The sequence below is a fragment of the Hippichthys cyanospilos genome, chromosome 3 (genome assembly GCF_059441005.1).
Source record: "Hippichthys cyanospilos isolate Australia breed blue-spotted pipefish chromosome 3, RoL_Hcya_1.0, whole genome shotgun sequence".
NCBI lineage: Eukaryota > Metazoa > Chordata > Actinopteri > Syngnathiformes > Syngnathidae > Hippichthys > Hippichthys cyanospilos.
The window spans coordinates 6,406,071-6,425,257 of NC_142371.1; the positions used below are offsets into that span (position 1 = coordinate 6,406,071).

Sequence of the window (19,187 nt, forward strand, 5' to 3'; positions counted from 1 at the left end):
GAGCACCACATTGGGGTTGATTAAGGCTCACAGCTGAATACTGAAGACATACAGTACAGGAACGTCAATTATATATGATGCGGGCAAACTATCAAATTAGAGGTAGCATTGTAGGATGAATTTAAACAAAGCGATTCCTCTGCACTTATGTTAATCAACACTGACAGATAATAAAGTTTTAATTTACACCTAATCAGATATTATTAAGCGTGCTCCCTTCTGTCAGACTGTATAGAGAGATGGGAGCAATACAGAGGCTCCTTGGAGACTGAGTCTCCACTTCCATCTGTCTTATTACATCTTGGCTTTTTCTTTTTGCCATTAAAATGCTACCTTGAAAAAAAATCATGTAAATTATTTTTTACGTTAAAAAAATGTATCTTTTACATGGTTAATTAGGAATATTAATAAGTCTAAAAATGTTTGTATGGATAGAACCATCTACATTACATAAGATAAGCCAAAAATAAGATGCATGGGCAAATATTTACTTATAAAAAGATCAAATACCAAAAAATTGCACTAGGGTGCCACACACCCATCCAGATATCTATTGAAAATATGTATACAACGCATCCTGAAAGCACTCATAGAACTGTACCAGATTTTCTCATGTTATACCCTCATTCCAAATACTAAGTACTAAATGTTGTATTTGAGGGAAAAGATTAATTTATTACAATCTACACACCAATGTGATATTGACATGGTGATTTTTTGAGTTTATTCAAAACAAAAAACATTGAAAATTCGTTAAGAAACAGTAAGTTTACCCAGCCTTTTCTTAATGCTTTGTCGATCCACATTTGGCAGCAATTGCTCTCTCAAGTCCTTTTGATTACTGCGCCACAAGCAACAATTATATTTAGGGTGTCCTGCCTTTTCTTCCTTGCAGTAATTCTAGAGCTATAGATTCTAGAGGATCTGAGACGTCTAAACACAGTCATTTTCAAGTCTCTCTAGAGATGTCCAATCGGATTTCACAGAGTGGTTGTAAAGCCACTCCTTTGAAATCTAGGCTGTGTGCTTTGGGTTATTGCCCTACTGAAAAATTAACCTTCTCCCCAGGCTGAGGTCAAGAGCGCTCTGGAGCAAATTTTGATTCAGAATACCATAAGATCCTGATGCTGAAAAACATCCCCATTCCATGATGCTGTCACCACCATGCTTCACTGTAGGGATGGTATTGGCCTGTTGATGAGCGATGCCTGGTTTCCTCCAACCATGACGCCTGGCATTTACACCAAAGAGGTAATTTTTGTCTCATCAGACCCGAGAATATTGTTGTTGCTTGCTTTCCCAAAATCAGGCTTATGTTCCAAAAATGAAAAATGAGACATCCTTATATTCTAATATTAATCTTAGTTTCATTTAAAAATATATTGGGGATAGCTCAAAAATGGACAAAGTTACAGAAATTTGAATGTTGCTAGGATATAATCCCTAGTTTTGAGAAATACATGTTTAACCATTCAGCGTTCCATAGCAACCTCTACCTTTTGGTTATAAAGTCATTAAGATAAATTCCTGACACAAGATATACTACAAATAACAAAATATTCATGACCATACACTTTTGAGTGTCACACATGTAAACGTATTTCAAATATATAAAAATAAAATGTATACATTTTTTTTTTTTTTTTTAAATCACTGGATACCCCCACCATTGATTTACCTTACACGTGGTTTCCATTATGCTTTCTAGATAGTTAATCTGATCTTTTGGGCTCTCACTTGATATTGTTATCCTCTTAAATGTGATATTGTGGATATGAGTTATATCTGTCTCAGGCCAAATGCCATGACTGCATATTTTCTCATGAGATTGAATTCAGTCTAGGTGGTGGGAAATCTATGACTTGTCAAAGCAGCACCATCAGCTGTGCTCTTCATTCACATAGAGTATGTATTGTATAGTCAAACAGCAGGTGAAAAAAGATCATAGTGAAGTTGAGCATAGAAAGGTCAGATTCCACTACAGATAATGTCAGCAGCAAAATGTATTCCACAAGGAAGCTTTGAGATAGAGGTTGGTGATAAAGACAGCTTGTCAAAGGAAATTAAATACTACTGTAGTTAGTGATTCAATGTTTTGGTGAGAAGAACCTTGGCCCAGCTTCTTGACTACTGCAATAAAGAATCTATTTTCCCAAAAACATTTCATATTATTTTCAATAATTAAATTCTTTGTCAAATGTGGATTGTGACTGCAAGGCCAAATGCTGCACAAGTGTCAAAAATGTTCATATGATGCCTCGTCATCACACATCATGAGGAGATAATGACAGTGAGAAGCACTCCTGGAAATTCTGGGTATCAAATGAGGGTTCTATCAAAAATTATTTAAATACAAATAATAACTAATCATGATATCACTTCTCACAGATACTCTCCTTGAAATTTCCTGTTGATGGACTGGTGACCACTCCAGGGTCTACCTGGGATATGCCACCGCTCACTCATGTCCCAAAACAAGATGTGATAAATCAATGACATGATGCTTACATTAAACATGGACTTGGGGCTCTTTCTTGCCCGTGTGCTGGTCAGACCAAAGTAACAACTAGCTGAGAAATATTTCACATCCTCCATTTTATGACTGACACTCATACTTGCCTGCCTAACCGAACATCTGACCTTGACCCAAACCATATCATCATTGCTGCCCCAAAGCTCTGGCTCCAGACTGCTATCAAATCAATTTTGATCACACGATAATTCTTGTGGATGAATAAAAAAGATGGAGGTTGCAATGTTTTATCACAAATGTACAGCAAATACATGTTTCCTACCTTGAACATTGATTCCTAAACACTGGAGCCATATTCACACAGAAAGTCATCCAAACACAGTATTTTTCACACTAGAAGGCATATTTAAATCCTTTAACCATATCAAAAATGAACAGAGCAGCTTTTAATCTGGTGCACCATATTGAAGGAGGTCAATTTCAATTTGAATATGTAACACCTCTCTTATTAAGGTCTTGGTTAATTGAGCAGTAGTACTATGAGAAGTGTCCTGGGTACTCATACAAAATAAGATTGACAAACAGAAGATACACTTGACAAAAAAACCTTAGACCTTTAAATGACAAATGACCGTGTCTCCTCTAAGCAAGACAATTACAATAATAATTTTACTCTACAAAGAGTAATGAAAGTAGGTTATTCGTGTTATTTATGTTAAAAAAAACTCCAACACAGTATTTTGACATGCAAATAGTATGTATGTCACAAAGAAAAAAAACATCAGACATAACAAATAATGACAACACAAAGTTTTTGTGGTCTACTATTCAACCTATTTTTTCTCAAAAATCTCATCTCAGTTAGTCTTTGCAAGCCAGATGTTGCGTAGGTGCGTTGTTACATCTCAAACTTAAAAATTGTCTCTCTTCACTTGTAGAGCAAACATACAAAGCATGGTTACTGTCAGAATGGTACTCATGAATTTTTAGTTCAAGGTAGATGGCCGCGAGTGACTTGGTCTCTCGAACATTGCAGAAAGGACTAAGACCACCATTACCTGATTAGATAATATGACAGATGCATCGTCCAATTGCAAATACAGAAATCAAAATTGACAGGTGGAAGTTCAAATGTGAGCATATAAAAAAACTAGACACACTTTTTTATGGTGTTAAATGTGCTATGCACTATACCCAAATGAACGTTTTTAACGAGAATAATAAGTATTTAGATAACTACAGATGTTTTGATTAGTTTAGACCATATATGGATTGTTAGTCTGTACTAGAATTATTTGCTTTTCTGAATCATTTCCATTAATGTACATTAATGTAACTAGGAACCTGGTGCACCTCATAACCTTGTGCGCCCTATCTGTGAAAATCTCCCCCCAAAATTGACCTGTTCATTGAATTTGTTCCTTATAATCCAGTGCCCCATATAGTCCAAAAAATAGAATAGAATAGAATAGAATTGAGTGCCTTTATTGTTATTGTATAGTTGATCTACAAGTTGGAAGCACTGCTCCGATTGGTGCACATTAAATAAATATGAACAATTAATAGAATAAATATAACAGAAGAAAAAAATTGTAAATGCTGCAAATAATTTAAAAATTAGCACGCAAAAACAAACACTCAATCATGGGTTTGTAGATATCAGTGTTGTCACCACCGATAAGCGTGTTCCACTTATTTTTTATTATGCATTTTGGGGGTGCATAGATGGATAGTTAGAAGATGCGGATAGTGCCACAGCAACTACTTGCCTCTGCATACATGTTCTTTGACTGTGTAATTGTATTAGAATGCAAGCTCATTTTTCTGTAATTGAAAGCTGTAAAGCTCTTGACTTGCTTATAGATGGATCAGCAGTCTCAAATTTAAAACCCTTGTTGAGCTGGTGTGTCTGCACATGTGTAGTGTGTGCATGCTCAGCAGTGTACATCAATGTTTGTGCGTGTGTGTGTGCGTGTGTATTTTCCCATTCACCTCAATACACGTATGTGCGACCAGTCACACAGTGTGGTGTGGTTTAATTTTGCTGTGGTAGAATAGTGCTGAGCACAGCTCAATCAGTGCTGAGGTTTGGGTTACAGTGTCTCCACAAAAAATGTGAGGTAACCCCCCCTGAAAATGTGCACATACATTCACACACATAGACATACATTAACACACACACACGCACACGCACTCAAGTCTGCCTGTCTGTCTCCACCTTGTCTTGAGCCAGTCTCCAGGAGGCAGCTGGCCTGAATATCTGAGCGCTTCTAATGAATTGAACGTCTTTTGGGTGCAAGTGTTGGCTGATTAAATGCAAAAAGACTAATATTCCATGGTGGGTTGGGAGTCAAAAGAAAGATTGTCCTTAGAGAGGGAGAGATAGAAAAGGATGTCGAGAGAGGAGAGTGTGTTTGGCTCAAAGTGCAGTCTACCGCTTATCCTCCACCGCCCCTCCCTTTACCTCTTGGGGAATAACCCTATTTAGAGTTGGAGGAGTAGAGTCGGAGCTTTCGTAGGAGGAACGGAAGGGAGGGAGGAACATTTGCTGGTGGGTGGTGAAAGTAGTGGGGGTGGTATTTTTGACGAGAGGATACAGTTTCATTTAGTTTGTAATGGAGACACAATAATGAAGTCAGATCTCCAGGAAGCACAATATGGCACATTTTACAACAGATTAATAATGGCAATGGTAATAATAGGATAATTATATCATAGTGAAAAATGACAGTCCTATATGTTTGTATAGAACACATGGCATCTAAGTCCTTGGATATGATTGCATTTTAACAAATGGAACTTTGCATGCCACAAAAGGGAGAAAAACATACTGTACAGTATGGGGAAAGTTTATTCGATATTTATTTTCATTATCCTTGATATCTTGATTCAAGCCCATGTTCTCTTGGTCCTTAATACGTTTGTTGTCATACTAAAAAGTATAACTACTTGCAACACGTCAGGCAACTTTGCACACTAGTTAATAACTACTGGTAATAACGGTGACATTATAAAATTTACAAGGTATCTGTACGAGCTGTGAACAAATGTCAACTAATGCAAAACATCCATCCACCCATCAAATATGTATTCATTTAACCATATGTCGATATCCTGCTGATAAGATGTTTACAATATAATGGTTAGTCTATGAAGCTTAAGGAGAACATCTTTTTCAGATAATACGGTGCACCAGAGTATAAGGCACATACTTAAAAAATAGAATTTTGTAGGGCTGAGCGACAATATCGTTATATTGCAATACAAAGTGACGTAATACACCTGTTGCAATACCGCATTCATTTTTCAATATATCGCGTATGGAGTTTGAAATGCATTATTTTTTTAAATATTCATTTTTTTCTATCAATTCGCTCCGGAGTGGCTTTTTTTTTTAATTATGATTTTTGCCATATGAATCGTGTTTCACTTATAAATCATTCCAACAGCTTTCAAAACACCACGTAAATGTTACAATAGGGTTGTGTGTATGATGTGACTGGAGAGCGAGGGAGTGTGGAGGACGCGCATCCGTGGCAGAAGAGGAAGTTGTTGGAGAGTGTGGTAGATTTCTCTGTTGTTTTTAAATGTAATATAAGTGACGTCTAATGTCGAGCCTGCCTCCCCGCTGCCATTTTGTCGGCTGTGGACTCCACTGCGAGCCAACGTAAGGGGAAACCATGGCCGTGGAAGAGGGACGGACATTAACTTTCGCTAAACTGGTGGCAGTGGAGAAGGACAAACAGTGGAAAAAGAAAACTCTTTTCAAGTTATCCACAGTAAGCTATTGTATGTGTTCCTGAGAAGTACAATAATATCCGAGAAGCTATATTAATGAGCAGTAGAATCTCATGTTGCTTTTAAGTCAAGTGGGTATTTTGAGATTTCAAGTTTGGTTTAGTTTTATTTTGTTTTGTAATCTTTTATATGCCAAGTATTTTTTATGATCTGAAGGGAAAAAACATACAGAAGCGATCGTATCTTGAGGTTTTACTGTCTTTGATAAATTACAATCGATTCCCTGGTTTTTGCCGAATTTTTTGACGCAAGTGATGTCACGGATCTGTTTCATTTATGCTCCAAGAGCACTGTCACCAGTGCTGCAACTTGTGTCAAAGTGCTACCTGCGTATTCGTGCCAAATGAGTGCCATCTGAAAGAGTGTTCCCAACTGCTGATGAAATGATTTCCATGTTTTCTTTTCAATCATTTTAATAAATATGCCATAGGTTTTTTTGACCAAAAATTGCCCAATATATCGCAATACGTATTGCAATACGCCTTTGCTCTATTGCAAAATATCGCAACACACTTTTAAGACCCAATACCCAGCCCTACTATTTTGGGATGTTTACACATATAGGATGCAGCTGGAAATACTGTATGGGGCATTGGGTTATAAGGCACACATTTGCTCATTTAGGGAAACAAACCAGAAAACAAAGCAAACTTTATTCATCTTCAATAGAATATTCATCCATAAGCAGCACCTTTTTTTAAGGTGCACTGTAATTTGGAGTGAAAATTAAAGGAATTTAAGTGTGCCTAATACTGCTATAAATATGTTAGTTCTACACCATCTAAAAATCTACATGAATACCTACATTTCGTTTTTGAAAAGTGCAGCACAACTTAACTTCTGAGATGCATGTGCCTTAGATAATATTAATAGATATATTCTGCTACTATGCAAATAATTTGGTCCAAGAAACAAAAAACTATAATACAGAAAAAGTAAGAATAGAACCTTCAGAGATGGATAGACTGATGTGCAATAACAGTCATTAGCTCAATTAGATAATTGTATGTGTTTGGCACCACCTCATCTGTTCCCTCTTCCTTTAGGTGAATTTAGCTTTCCATCCATTTTTCTCTGATTTATGGCCCAAAGCTTCAATTTATTACCTTGAAGTGTTTACTTACCATAGGCATTAACTATAAGTGTCAATTAGTGGTGGAACCCTGGTCTTTTAATGGCTTTGTTTGGACTGCGGCAGTAATAGTGTGTTTGGGGGTACGCATACGTGTGTGCATGTGTATAAGGCATGAAGGAACTGTATGGGAGGCAATATGTTTTTTTGCATATCTGAGAACACGTGTGTCAAAATGTGCACTGCTTACTCCCCTTGATCACCATTTCGGTGAACATTTGGGTTGACACGTTAATGAGAGCTCAAGACTCCGAACTCATTTTTAAAGCCTCTTGTCTTCTTTGATGTGCACTATTAAAAACAGCTGTAACTGATTGTCTCATTTGCCCCTGCATTAGGGCCATTTAATAGGAAGTCTGCACATTAGTCATAAAGTGAAATATATAAGGACAACATAGTGACTGAGTGCTTAGCACGTCTCTCTCACACTTCTCTCTGGATTTCCTAAGTGAAGTTAACGTGTTTTTCCTATTTTGGTGTTGATTTTCGCTCAGTTCCCTGGCTTCACTCTCCATTCCAAATATATGCATGACAGGTTAGTTGAGGGCGGCTTGGTGGCGCAGCCCGTCCCAAAATTCAGGGAACCTAGTCCAAATACACCTAGCTCCGGCCTTCCTGTGTAGTTTGAAATTTTTCTCCGAGTCTGCGCCGGTTCTCCCCTGGCATTCTGGCTTCCTCCCACACTCCAAAATACATGCATGGCAGTTGTATCGGACATAGTAAATTTTCTTTAGGAGTGATTGGGTGCCTGCATAGTTGTTCAAAGCTGTTGCCCTGCAATTGGCTGGCAACCAATTCAGGGTGCCCAAAGTCAGATGGGATAGGCAACAGCAAGCCAGCCATCCTTGTGAGGATAAGTGGTTATAGAAAATAGACAGACGGAGGTTCATTGAGAGTTAGGAATCAAATGGTTCTTTGTCTTTCTCTACACTAGATTTGGCTTATGTATAGGCCTGGTTGAACTTCTTCCCTGAGGTCACTTAGAGTAGGCATCATCATACCTTATGGATGGATGGATGGATGGATGGATGGATGGATGGATGGATGGATGGATGGATGGATGCACATATGAAACTCTTTACAAGATTAAAAAGAAAAATAGAAGAAAACAAGATAGTCAATTGATTTCAAAGATCAGTTAGCTTTACACGTTCAAAGAGAGTAGGAAGAAATACAAAATCATGTCGAGGCCAACCCTTTTTTCTCTATATTTTACTAATTTAATTTTAAAACACCATTGGGTTATTTATATATATACTAACGTATCCCAAAACCAAACAAACTCATTTCATTAATCGTGCTAATAATTTTTTTGTAAAAATAAACTAATAGAAAAAGCAGATACACATGTACACAAACATGTGTATAAACATTTAAAATTGATGACTGATTTTTATATTTTTGTAAAACTGTATTGTTAATTTTTTTTAAATGCAGCAAGTGACATCTTTTCTATTCAATTTCATAGTTATTCCATAAATTAACAAATTTTCTTTGTGTGTTCTTTGATTTTTTTTCAATCACTTGCGCCCTTTTAACTAACTAGTTAAGCGTCAATTACGATATCAACAATTTCATTTCATTTACTCTTTCTATTTCCCTCAGCAATAATGAAGATAAACAGGACAGAAAACAGTCCAAGGAACAAAATCATCAGCTACTCCAGTTTTGAATTGACCCAAAAAGAAATAGTATCCAAATACATTGAGGATGCTTTTGAAAATGTGCTTGACTTAGCTTCCCTTAAAATGTATTACCAACTGTTTCTAATTCAATATTCCATCAGGAGCCACTGAAAATTAGAATGAAATATGTAAAGTGTATTGTTGCAGTAATAACACTTGTGGGCAAATTGGTACACAGGTGAGCGTCAGAGATTAATGTCTTAAGCATTTTAGAGGAGAAAGGGTTGATGGGAGGATAAAAGGATACAAAGAGCTCATAAATTATCTGCATATATGAGCTGCTTATTTGATCAGTGATAAGGGAAATGAGTCCACTTGTTCTCCAGTCTGCACTCGCATGAAACCATGAACACTCCGATAGCATCTATTTAGCTCTCAATGACAACTAGTCCTTAGTATGGATGAACACACTCTCTATGGTAAGCTATGATAGCACTATAACGTTTGGTATGCAAGGATGAGATTCAAAGAATATATAGATAAATTTTTCACTTTCTCTAAAGTAAAGGTGAATCACTCTTCCTTTTTATAGCCTCTGCAGAACACTAAATTGTCTGTTTTCCCCTGGCTTTGAAGATCAATGTGGACGTACTCAAGGTCAAGCTGGACTCTTCTGCAAATAGTTGGTGCTATTTTGAAAAGGAAACAGGGGAACCTCTGTGCAGTTGTGACTAATTGTGACATAAATTCACAACAGACTTCACAGCTTGAGCTCTGTTATGTGCAATGGATGCCTTGCTCCCAGTTTCACCTGCTGCTGCTCCAAATCAAAGGCGGAGGCAGGATGGGAGTCTCTTTTCATGTGTTCAAAGGCGGCCAGTAGCAAGACATTTTTTACAGTAACAATAACTATCTTTATTGGGAACAAATGTTGACATTTTGAGGTAGCACCAGTATTTGGGAGAAAGAAAGGGAGTGGGAAAGAAAATGTGAGAGTCCCTGTTAAGTTACTTGACAACGGAATTGAGTCCCCAAAGGATCCCATCAGACAATGAAGCAAGCATCTAAATAAAGTATCTCATAACGAAAGCCTTTGAGTTGAAGATGAAACCGGCCAAAGTATTTTAAACCCATGTTTCTGCCGTCAAAGTCACCTGGAAGGAAACAGCGCCAAGAAAACAGATGTAACTGTTTTGCCCATCTTAAAAATCTAGACTGTCATCATAAAATCAATTATTTTATTGACATTCACACTGCAGGTTGCTTTTTTACTGCCAAACCCAAATTTTATAATGAGGATCACGTGATATTTGTGAAATACTCACATCTCAAATGTAAAAAATGAAATATCAGGCCTTGGACTAGAGCAATGAGTTCCACCATGTGATCCAGAACTATAGTTGATCTTGACTATAATATCACTGACCTATAAGTAATAAAAGTACTACAAATATATATTTTTTCTTGTTACATTTCTTTATTAGCCGTGGCCTTGAGCAGGCTATTCTCAGCAGCCCTGATGAGAAGCACCGAAAAGCCTGTCCTATTAGGACCCATCACACAGCCCATTGGAGCTGGCAGATGCTGAGATAGACTTTTATGGATCGCTCAGTGCCATGTAGCTATAATGAAGCAGGCAGGGCAGACCCGCCCTGCATGAACCAGTCTAAAAAAGCTCATGGGATGAGTCTCACTGGGGGCCCATAATGCCTGAAGTGTCCCACAGTGACTGTATTATTCACACGTTTAAATGAGTGTGCAGTAGGCCAAAGGAATAATGAAATGGGTATAAAGATCAAATAAATATTGCTTAGCAAAATGAGATCTGTAACCCGATAGATAGATAGATAGATAGATAGATAGATAGATAGATAGATAGATAGATAGATAGATAGATAGATAGATAGATAGATAGATAGATAGATAGATAGATAGATAGATAGATAGATAGATAGATAGATAGATAGATAGATAGATAGATAGATAAAAGAAAGACTCCTGAAAATATAAATTGGGAAAACAGTTTAATAGCTGATACCATCAGTACAGTATTCCATCAGCGCTTGTTTTCATTTCTATTTACACTTAAATATATAAATTATCAGGAGTAGGCATAATCCAAGATTGTGTTGTTTTTCCCAAATAAAAACTGTTCATATATATAGATATATATATATATTTATATATTTACAAAACAATCCGACGTCAGATTTCAGTTTTCTTTCTTTTTCGTTTTGCAATACAACTTGCATAAATTATAGGCATAACTCCGCCACTGTTTAGAAAAATAAATATCAAATGTAGGCTATTCAACTTTGAAGTCCTCGCAGGTTCTCTTCTGGCTTCCTTTGCATTATTACCTCCCCAAAAAGGTTGGACTAAAATAAGCCAAACTATTTTTCCACACACAAATACAGCATACTGAAATAGCAAACATAGAGGAACCTGAGAAATAACGTGACAATCACATATATTGGGAAAATTTATAAACCATGAGGATATAACTCAAATGATAAGAAATGAATAACATAAAGTGACACGCAAAGCAATCATATATTTCAAATGTGTGTGCTGCTGAGCGGGGCAAAAAGCAACAGCTTCACAAAGTTGGACTGAATGGTGGCACTGGATACCTTTCAAGTGGGAGAGAAAGTGTCTTTACAAAGCAAAAAGATGGTGTACACTCTGGATTTAAACTCAAAGCAATTGTGACACCTATCTGTAGAACATGGAAATAAACATAAGGACTGCCCGCGTAACTTCAATCTCGCCGAACGTTACAGGACACCGTGGGCGTGAGTCCATCATAAAATCCCCAAATCATATCATTTAAATTTATAAGTGCATCCTCACTAATTAAGTATTATCAGATGCGTTTGCATATATGCATGTGTTGGTCCATCCTGATAAGGAATGCACCTTGAAAGAAATGCACATTGTCCAAGTTTGACTCACCTGTTGCAAATGAGCACTTGTGGGCGTGGTTCGGTTTGTACCCTAACCTGTGTGAAACATTCCGATAAAACATTTTTGCCCCTGCAACGTGTAATTTGATTTGCAGTATGTTGCTCAAACCTACTCCCGAATTTAAAAAAATGTGTTTTAGATGCCGCTCTCGTGCTAATTAAAAATAAGAACAGTAAAACAAAAATATTACGATGAGAACAAAGTTAATCAAAATTTAAAAAAAAGGCTCTCAATTTAGAAATAAGCGAAATATGTCTCCCCGGTGTTGTTGTTGTTGTTGTTTTGTTTTGTTTTGTTTTGTTTTTTTGTCATACAAAATACAATCTGAGGATCCTGTTCGCACACCCATTTAATTCTACGTGCCCTTTTTAGCCTCCAAATTTGCAGGTCTGAAATGTTTTTGATGTTGCTCACCACCACCACCACCAGTCTGGTTCGAGTTTATTTTAAGCAGGGGCGAGTCGGCCCTGAGTTGTTTCGACTGCATGCCAGCCTCCGGAGCCTGATGGGGGCCGAGACCCTCGTTGGCTGCGACGGCAGCTGCTGCGGCGGCCGCGGCCGCTGCTGCCAGACTTACCCCGGATGAGTTGGAGTAGCGCAGGATGCTTTGGCCCTGTAGTGGGCTAAAGTTGCCGTAGTTTGTGTAGTTGCTATAAAAGGGGGAAGTGTAATAAATAGGTCTTCCGATGAGGGAGGGGGTCGGGTAGAGAGAGGGTGAAGTGGCAGACGGGGAGACTGTGGAGGGAGTCGGGGGCGTCAGAAGGCCCCCGTTGGTGGAGGAGGAGGAGGAGGAGGAGGAGGAGGGGTAGCTGGGTTGCCCCAGTTGCTGCTTTGGGTCTGAGGTAGCAATCTCCGCCAGTGACCACAATTTGGGTTTGGGGTTCTGAGAAGCCCCCGTGGGCGGTCTGCTTTCAAGACAAGGCTTACTGGCGTTGACGCCGTTGCTCACGCCGAGGCTCCGAGCTAAATCCTCGCTTTGGAGATGCTGGAGGTGGTGAAGGTGGTGGTGCTGATGAGTGAAAACCGGCGCCTCGACTCCCATCAGAGGCGAGGTTGTGGCCGATTTGGGGGAGAGCTGGAAGCGAGAGGCGTGTTTCTGCTCCTCCACGTCATCTTCGCATTTGTCCCGGGCCTGATCGGGACCCAAGCCTCCGACCCGACACACCATCTTTTCTACGTCTGACTCGGCAGAACATGAGTGATCCGTCAAAGTGTCCACATGTAAACTAATACCTTTGGACAAAGTGAGAAGAAATAGGAATTAAAACGTGAAGAACACTTGTCGCGATAAATCATTAATGCTGATTCCAGGCATTATTCAATTGAATCAATAAATGTGATGTGGGTATCAATTGTGATTTTTTTTTTTTTACTGCTCTTTGTATTTTTAATTCTTGTTCTTTCGGAAATGTCATATCTAATTTTGACTACGGTATGTTTTGATAGTTTCAGAAGTGTCCTAAATAAATCACAAGTCCATTCGTTTTAACCACTATCATTTTCAATTGTCATTGAAATGTCAACACACTATATATCTTTAACACGTAACATTGTTAACATTTCGTAATGTTATCTTCTACATAAGTCATTATTGAAATAACATGTTTAAATATTGAAGCCTAAACATAAATCCTGAAATTTCCGACGAATAAAAAATGTTACTCCAAACTGCGCCGTTAACTGTCAGGTTCGTTATCAAAAATAATTGGATGAGTAATTTAGTTATTTTGTTATTATTTAGAAAATTTAACAATGTGTTTTCTGAAAAAAAAAAGATGCTCGTCCCGCCCACCTTCATCCTCCGCCGAAGCCTCACTGTTGTCTAAGTTTTTTTCTGATCGCTCCACGTCCTTCCTTTCGCCGTCCCCATCCTCCTCATCTTCGTCCTCGCTCTTATTCCTGGGCGCCCATGTCATCTTGTTCTCCTTCTTCAGTCTCCTTCTGGCGTTGGCGAACCAAGTGGACACTTGAGTCAGGGTCATTTTGGTGATGATGGCCAACATGATCTTCTCCCCTTTAGTCGGGTAGGGGTTCTTTCTGTGCTCCTGTAGCCAGGCCTTCAAGGTGGCCGTGGCGTCCCGAGTGGCGTTTTTGCGGTATGCCGGGTCGTTGAGCTGGTAGGGGTAGGCTGGACTCCCGTAGGGGTGATAACTCAACGCCCCGGCCATGCCGGTCGTGTGTGCGTCATATGGAGAGCTCTGATGGGAAACACATTTTTTTTTTAAATTAAACTCGTGATTTTGAGCCTTAATTTTCCAACAACATACTACTTGTGCGGTGAGAAAATATTCCTGCATTACCGTGTTATAAAAAAGAAAAAAAAAACGGATGTAAAAGATGTAAAATGTTGTTTTATCAGCTCCTTTATCTTTATCGAACAAATTATAACATTACCAAGCCGTGTTAATTAAAGTTTGTTATACGTTAAAAATCACAAAGTATTAAATGACTCATAACTTGGGCAAATGTCCCCCTCTCAAATTTAAGTGATCAAAAACAATGTGTGTCAATTTGAAATGAGGCTTCACATGAACTAACAGGGCTTAGTTTCTTAGTTATAAAATCATTTATATATTTGTTTCATTATTGAAGGATTATTTCAGATGTAATTTAAATGCATATATTTCTGCTGACATCCCCCCATAATTTTGCGGCATGGAAAATAAATCTATTAAGTGCTCCTAAAACGCTTCGAGTAAAGGCTACCCTTTAGCATTTCACTCCATTATATATCTCTCGTCCCAGTGTGGTTTTAACGACTTTTAATAGCTGCCGAGCAAGAAAGTGCGTTTGCATGCTTTGTATTAATTTCCTCTGACCCATAAATTCACTGCTGGGAGAGGAAAGCTTAAATGAATACCCTCGCTGGGTATTCAGTTTTACATAATTAGCTGCGCATTGACTGTTAAGCCATTACAATGCGCAATCCATGCCTTTAAATTCCCTTTAACAATTAAGATGAAGTACTGCCGACTTTGATATTCAGCTGATAGGTTCCAAGATAATTATGGAATGGAGAGTTACGCAGAATAAAATAAAACATGCGCCAAAGCGTACTTTGGGATCCTCTACATCCGCTTGCATAATTCCTCTCAAAATATCAAATTATTTTACCATGTATGACGGGAATCCGGCGGCAGGGTCCGTGGAGTATGACAGCGGACTGGAAAAGCCAGAGCCGGCCGAGGCGGAGAAAGCGGCCGATCCGGGGTACGGGCTGAAAGCTGATCCAGAAGACGACCTCGCCAGATCTTCATTTCGCGGAGCAGCCAGAGCCGAGGCCCCGTAAGCCGGACACGAATACAGAGCCAGAGAGCCGGGGGGCTGGTAGAGGTAACCCTGAGGATAGGACATGGGTGCGCTTGGGGGTAGCCGGCCGATCCAAACGAGGAAGGAGGGGAAAGGCGCACAAGGGGAAGGGGGGAAACGCGCACAGGGCGGGTAGCAGCGGGCGAAACAATCGACTCAATAACCGGCGGTGTAAACAGTCACATCAGACAGTGAAATAATCACAATAAAAAAAAGTCCTCCCTCCAAAACCCCCTTTGTGGCAAAACCTCGTAAGGTTTGTCAAAGAGCCCAATAGAGGCTGGGTAGCGTGCGTCTTGATCCCCTAGCGTCCGGTGTTTTTAGTACGCAGCGCTATGTGAGGAGTTGGAAGGGAAGGAGCCGATGGAGTTGGACACACACACACGCGCGCGCGCACACACACACACACACACAAGCACGCGCGCGGGGGTGGTGGAGGTGGAGGTGGGGGTGACTGGAGCTGTCACTCCGGCTCATCTGAATATCCATCCCGCCCCCTTTTTGCCTCGAAAAGAGTATCGGAACAAAAAGTGGCCACTACAAGAAGGAAACCGCATTCAGCATGTGGTCCCTTTTCGTCTCCGCATGTACTTTTTGTCTTCAGTTGTATGATAAAAGTAGACTAAAGTTGGAGCAATTCAAGACAAGGTCGAGAAGGGAAATTGAGTCGTTCAAACTACTTTTTTTCTTAATTATTATCATAACTGATGGATGAAATTTCACTTTTTAAATTATTCTACGGTTCACACCACGGCCTGTACTGAGCGCGTCAGCAATAGAAAACAATGTTTAATCAATTTGTCAAGTTCTATTATTACTCAGTTTGCAGTATCTGCAGGATTCAAAATAATCCGCATTCATCTTAATTGACTTTGAGGACTACAAGTGAGGGAGGGAGTGGACGAGATATAATGTGTGAGAGAGGTGTTGTTTGGGAGGCGGAGAAGCTATAAAATGAAAACTTGCAGCTGGTCCAACGTACACGTCCAGTGCGCGAGCGCACGCGCGCTTGTTTGGAGTAATGTGCAGCGTGGCCTGTGGGAGGCGTCCCTGCATGGCTCCTCCATTTTCTTCCAGTTTTACAATTTGTCCTTTCGATGTCACTAATCAGAAATGATGCATTTACTAATATAGGCGTCTTACAATGGTTTGAATCCAAATGTAAAAGTCACAATGAAATGTTTTTTTTTTTTTTTTGCAATCACTTGACTCCGCTGTCTTGCGTGCGTGTGCGCGCAACTCGCCGCGTGTGCTTTGAACTTGTCTCCACGCAAAACAGACATTTGCTCGTCCTTTATTATTGTGATTAAAGGCATTATGACCTCTGTGGGAGACAATGGCATTCATTGAAACCCGGGGCTCTGACAGCAGTCAAGGTGGCAACTAACTAATGAAGAGAACGGCCGAGCAGTCTTGCTCATCAGTATTCATCCATCAGGTGCTTGTCCCCCCAGTGCATTGTGGTCTAGGAGACTTGTAAACAGCAAACAGCCGTTATTTAAATATATGCAGTACAGTTTGCCTGCTGGCAACAATGACAAGAAACTCTCCAACACATGCTTGTGCCACACTGAACAAAACAATACACTATATTGTGAAAATATTAAAAACTATTCACACAGACATATTTAATTATAATGTGCCAAAATCACAAACCAGTAGTAATTTATGTTTACATTATTCCACCAAAGTCAGTACACATTATTGTCGTAAAGGTGATTTTTTTTTCCACCAAATGGGTTTCCGTGCCTCTGAAAAGCCATTAGGCCCCAAAGTCAAAGACGACGATGGTGCTGATTTCTCCAAGAATATGTAACAAAGAAAAAAAACAACTGAGATGCGGATAACGATATTAAGTTGTCTGTAGTACTGTCATAAAAGTTCTTTTATAAAGCATTTGAAATTAACGGATCAACATGACATTTATTTTACTAATTTGTGAGTGGAAAAAAAACGATGTATGACTATCTTGTAGAATACCAAACATATAATCAAGATAGTGACAAATAAGATAAAACAATAGCATGCACATGACACGATAAGATCTGAAATTTACTTCAAGATCAGGATTTTTTTTATGTTGTATACCTTATGCAATATTTTGATTTAAAGATGTATAGATAATCGAATAAGCCTATGTTTCTCCCAGTGCTTTTGCTTTAAGTGCCATGACATAAAAGGACAGACAAAACCAATCATAAAGCACCATAATATTTTACATGTTATAGATAATACCATTTTAGTTTGAATTCCCAATTAATACCCTGAAACCCGGTGAAGAAATGGACAAGGAGTCCTACTGTTGTGTCCGCACCAGGGGGCACTGTCTCCTCTATTCACGGACGACAGGCCAAACGTCAACATGTCTTGGACAAGCTTGCGCACGTGAGTGTATGGAGACCCGCGTGCGTGCGGGTGCGTGTTTGTATGTGTGCTCACAATATTGTCAGTTTGGATGTGCACCTGTCGGCCTGTTGTGTAGCATGTGCACACGTGTGTTTGTGTGACCGTATAGGAGTACATTCCAAGTCTCAGTTTCAGACTGCTCCTCCTATGATATTTTCGTCCCAGCTTGATGTACTGAAGATATACGAGATGGCAGAGGAGCGATGGAGAGATGGACCGAAAGACAGACGGACAAGGAGAAAGACAGATTATCAAAGACAGTGTAGAATTGAAAGACGGTAAAAGGCACAAAAAAAAATGGATTATAGAGCGAAGCACATGAGGATGCAAAATTAGAACACTACCTGTGTAATTTTGTAGTTTATATTGACTACAAAGTTAATTTGTACTCTCTTGGAGGTTTTATACGTATATTGTATGTACATTCACGAGTAAAATTGCTGCACATTTATTATATAAATGTTATTGTCAATGAGATGATTCTTAAATTAAGATATTTGCAGAATTTGGAAACCCATCATACACCCTCACTGAAATACAACAACAACAACAAAACAGAAAGAAAAAGGTGACAAAAATTACATTCCATTTTAGATCAAGTTCTCGATTAAAGATTAGACACAAATTACACGTGTTTACAAGTGTCTTTTCTTCTGCTCAGCTGCGGTTTTGCCATCCCATACACAAACTTTGGAAAAAAAAACGTATCAATGAAAGCCCATACTGTTGTTATTATTTTTTTACTATCATTATTTTAACTCCCAGGATGATAAAACATTAAATGATTTTGCACATTTTGCGCTGGTTTTGAAATCAAGCTTGGACTACATTAAAGCCATTTTCCATTTTATTTGTTCTTACATTTTTATCATATGGTAAACTCTTCTTTATTTATATCCTGTTTTATTTTTTTGTAAAACTCAGATTGATGGATCATTTCATGAGAATAATGGCAGATGTGTGATAAACTTAATGAAAATGTGGGATGAAGTGAATGAACACTTTGTAAATGTAGCGCAGGTGTGAAAAGGGCTAGTGTAGCAATGTACTTTTATTGAGCTGCTTTCTAATCAATAGAAAAATGATGAAGGTCTATGTCTGTCATTTGGTTAATGTTAATGATTCTCAGCATGCCATTGCTATTGCGTGGAGCAGTACAATATATTTAGTTTGTCCAATGGTATGTACATTTCCAACTCCAGCAAAAGGTCAGAATAAAATATTTTTCAACAACATGAACATTTACTCCTGTGACTGGCTGGCAAGAAGCGTTGGGTGTCCCACTCCTACTGCTCGAAGATGGCTAGGATAGGGAGCAGCTAACCAGTGACCCTAGTGAACATAAGCAGCTAAAGAAAATGGATGGACGAATAATTTATTCAATTGAAATTTAGGTAATCTAGAAAGCAAAAAAAAAAAAAAACATTATTCTCTGTGGCCTTATCCTCTCCCGATCCTGCATAAAAATGGCACGTAG

General features: G+C 38.9%; 1 protein-coding gene across 1 annotated transcript; it reads right to left on the minus strand.

The window, feature by feature from the left end:
* Positions 1-11,035: 11,035 nt before the first annotated feature.
* Positions 11,036-15,613, minus strand: irx2a (iroquois homeobox 2a). Its single transcript, XM_088410639.1, has 3 exons — positions 15,110-15,613; positions 13,788-14,193; positions 11,036-13,228 (listed from the first exon to the last, which is right to left on the minus strand). Exons 1-3 carry the CDS (start codon positions 15,347-15,349, stop codon positions 12,351-12,353), a joined length of 1,524 nt encoding a protein of 507 aa, XP_088266765.1. The 5' UTR covers positions 15,350-15,613; the 3' UTR covers positions 11,036-12,350.
* Positions 15,614-19,187: the final 3,574 nt, after the last annotated feature.

Coding starts and splice junctions, on each gene's coding strand:
- irx2a (XM_088410639.1), bottom strand. CDS start 15,349: ATGTCCTATCCTCAGGGTTACCTCTACCAGCCCCCCGGCTCTCTGGCT. Junction 14,194..15,109: donor CCGGATTCCCGTCATACATG/GTAAAATAATTT, acceptor GTTTCCCATCAG/AGCTCTCCATATGACGCACA. Junction 13,229..13,787: donor GGCTTCGGCGGAGGATGAAG/GTGGGCGGGACG, acceptor CTTTGTCCAAAG/GTATTAGTTTACATGTGGAC.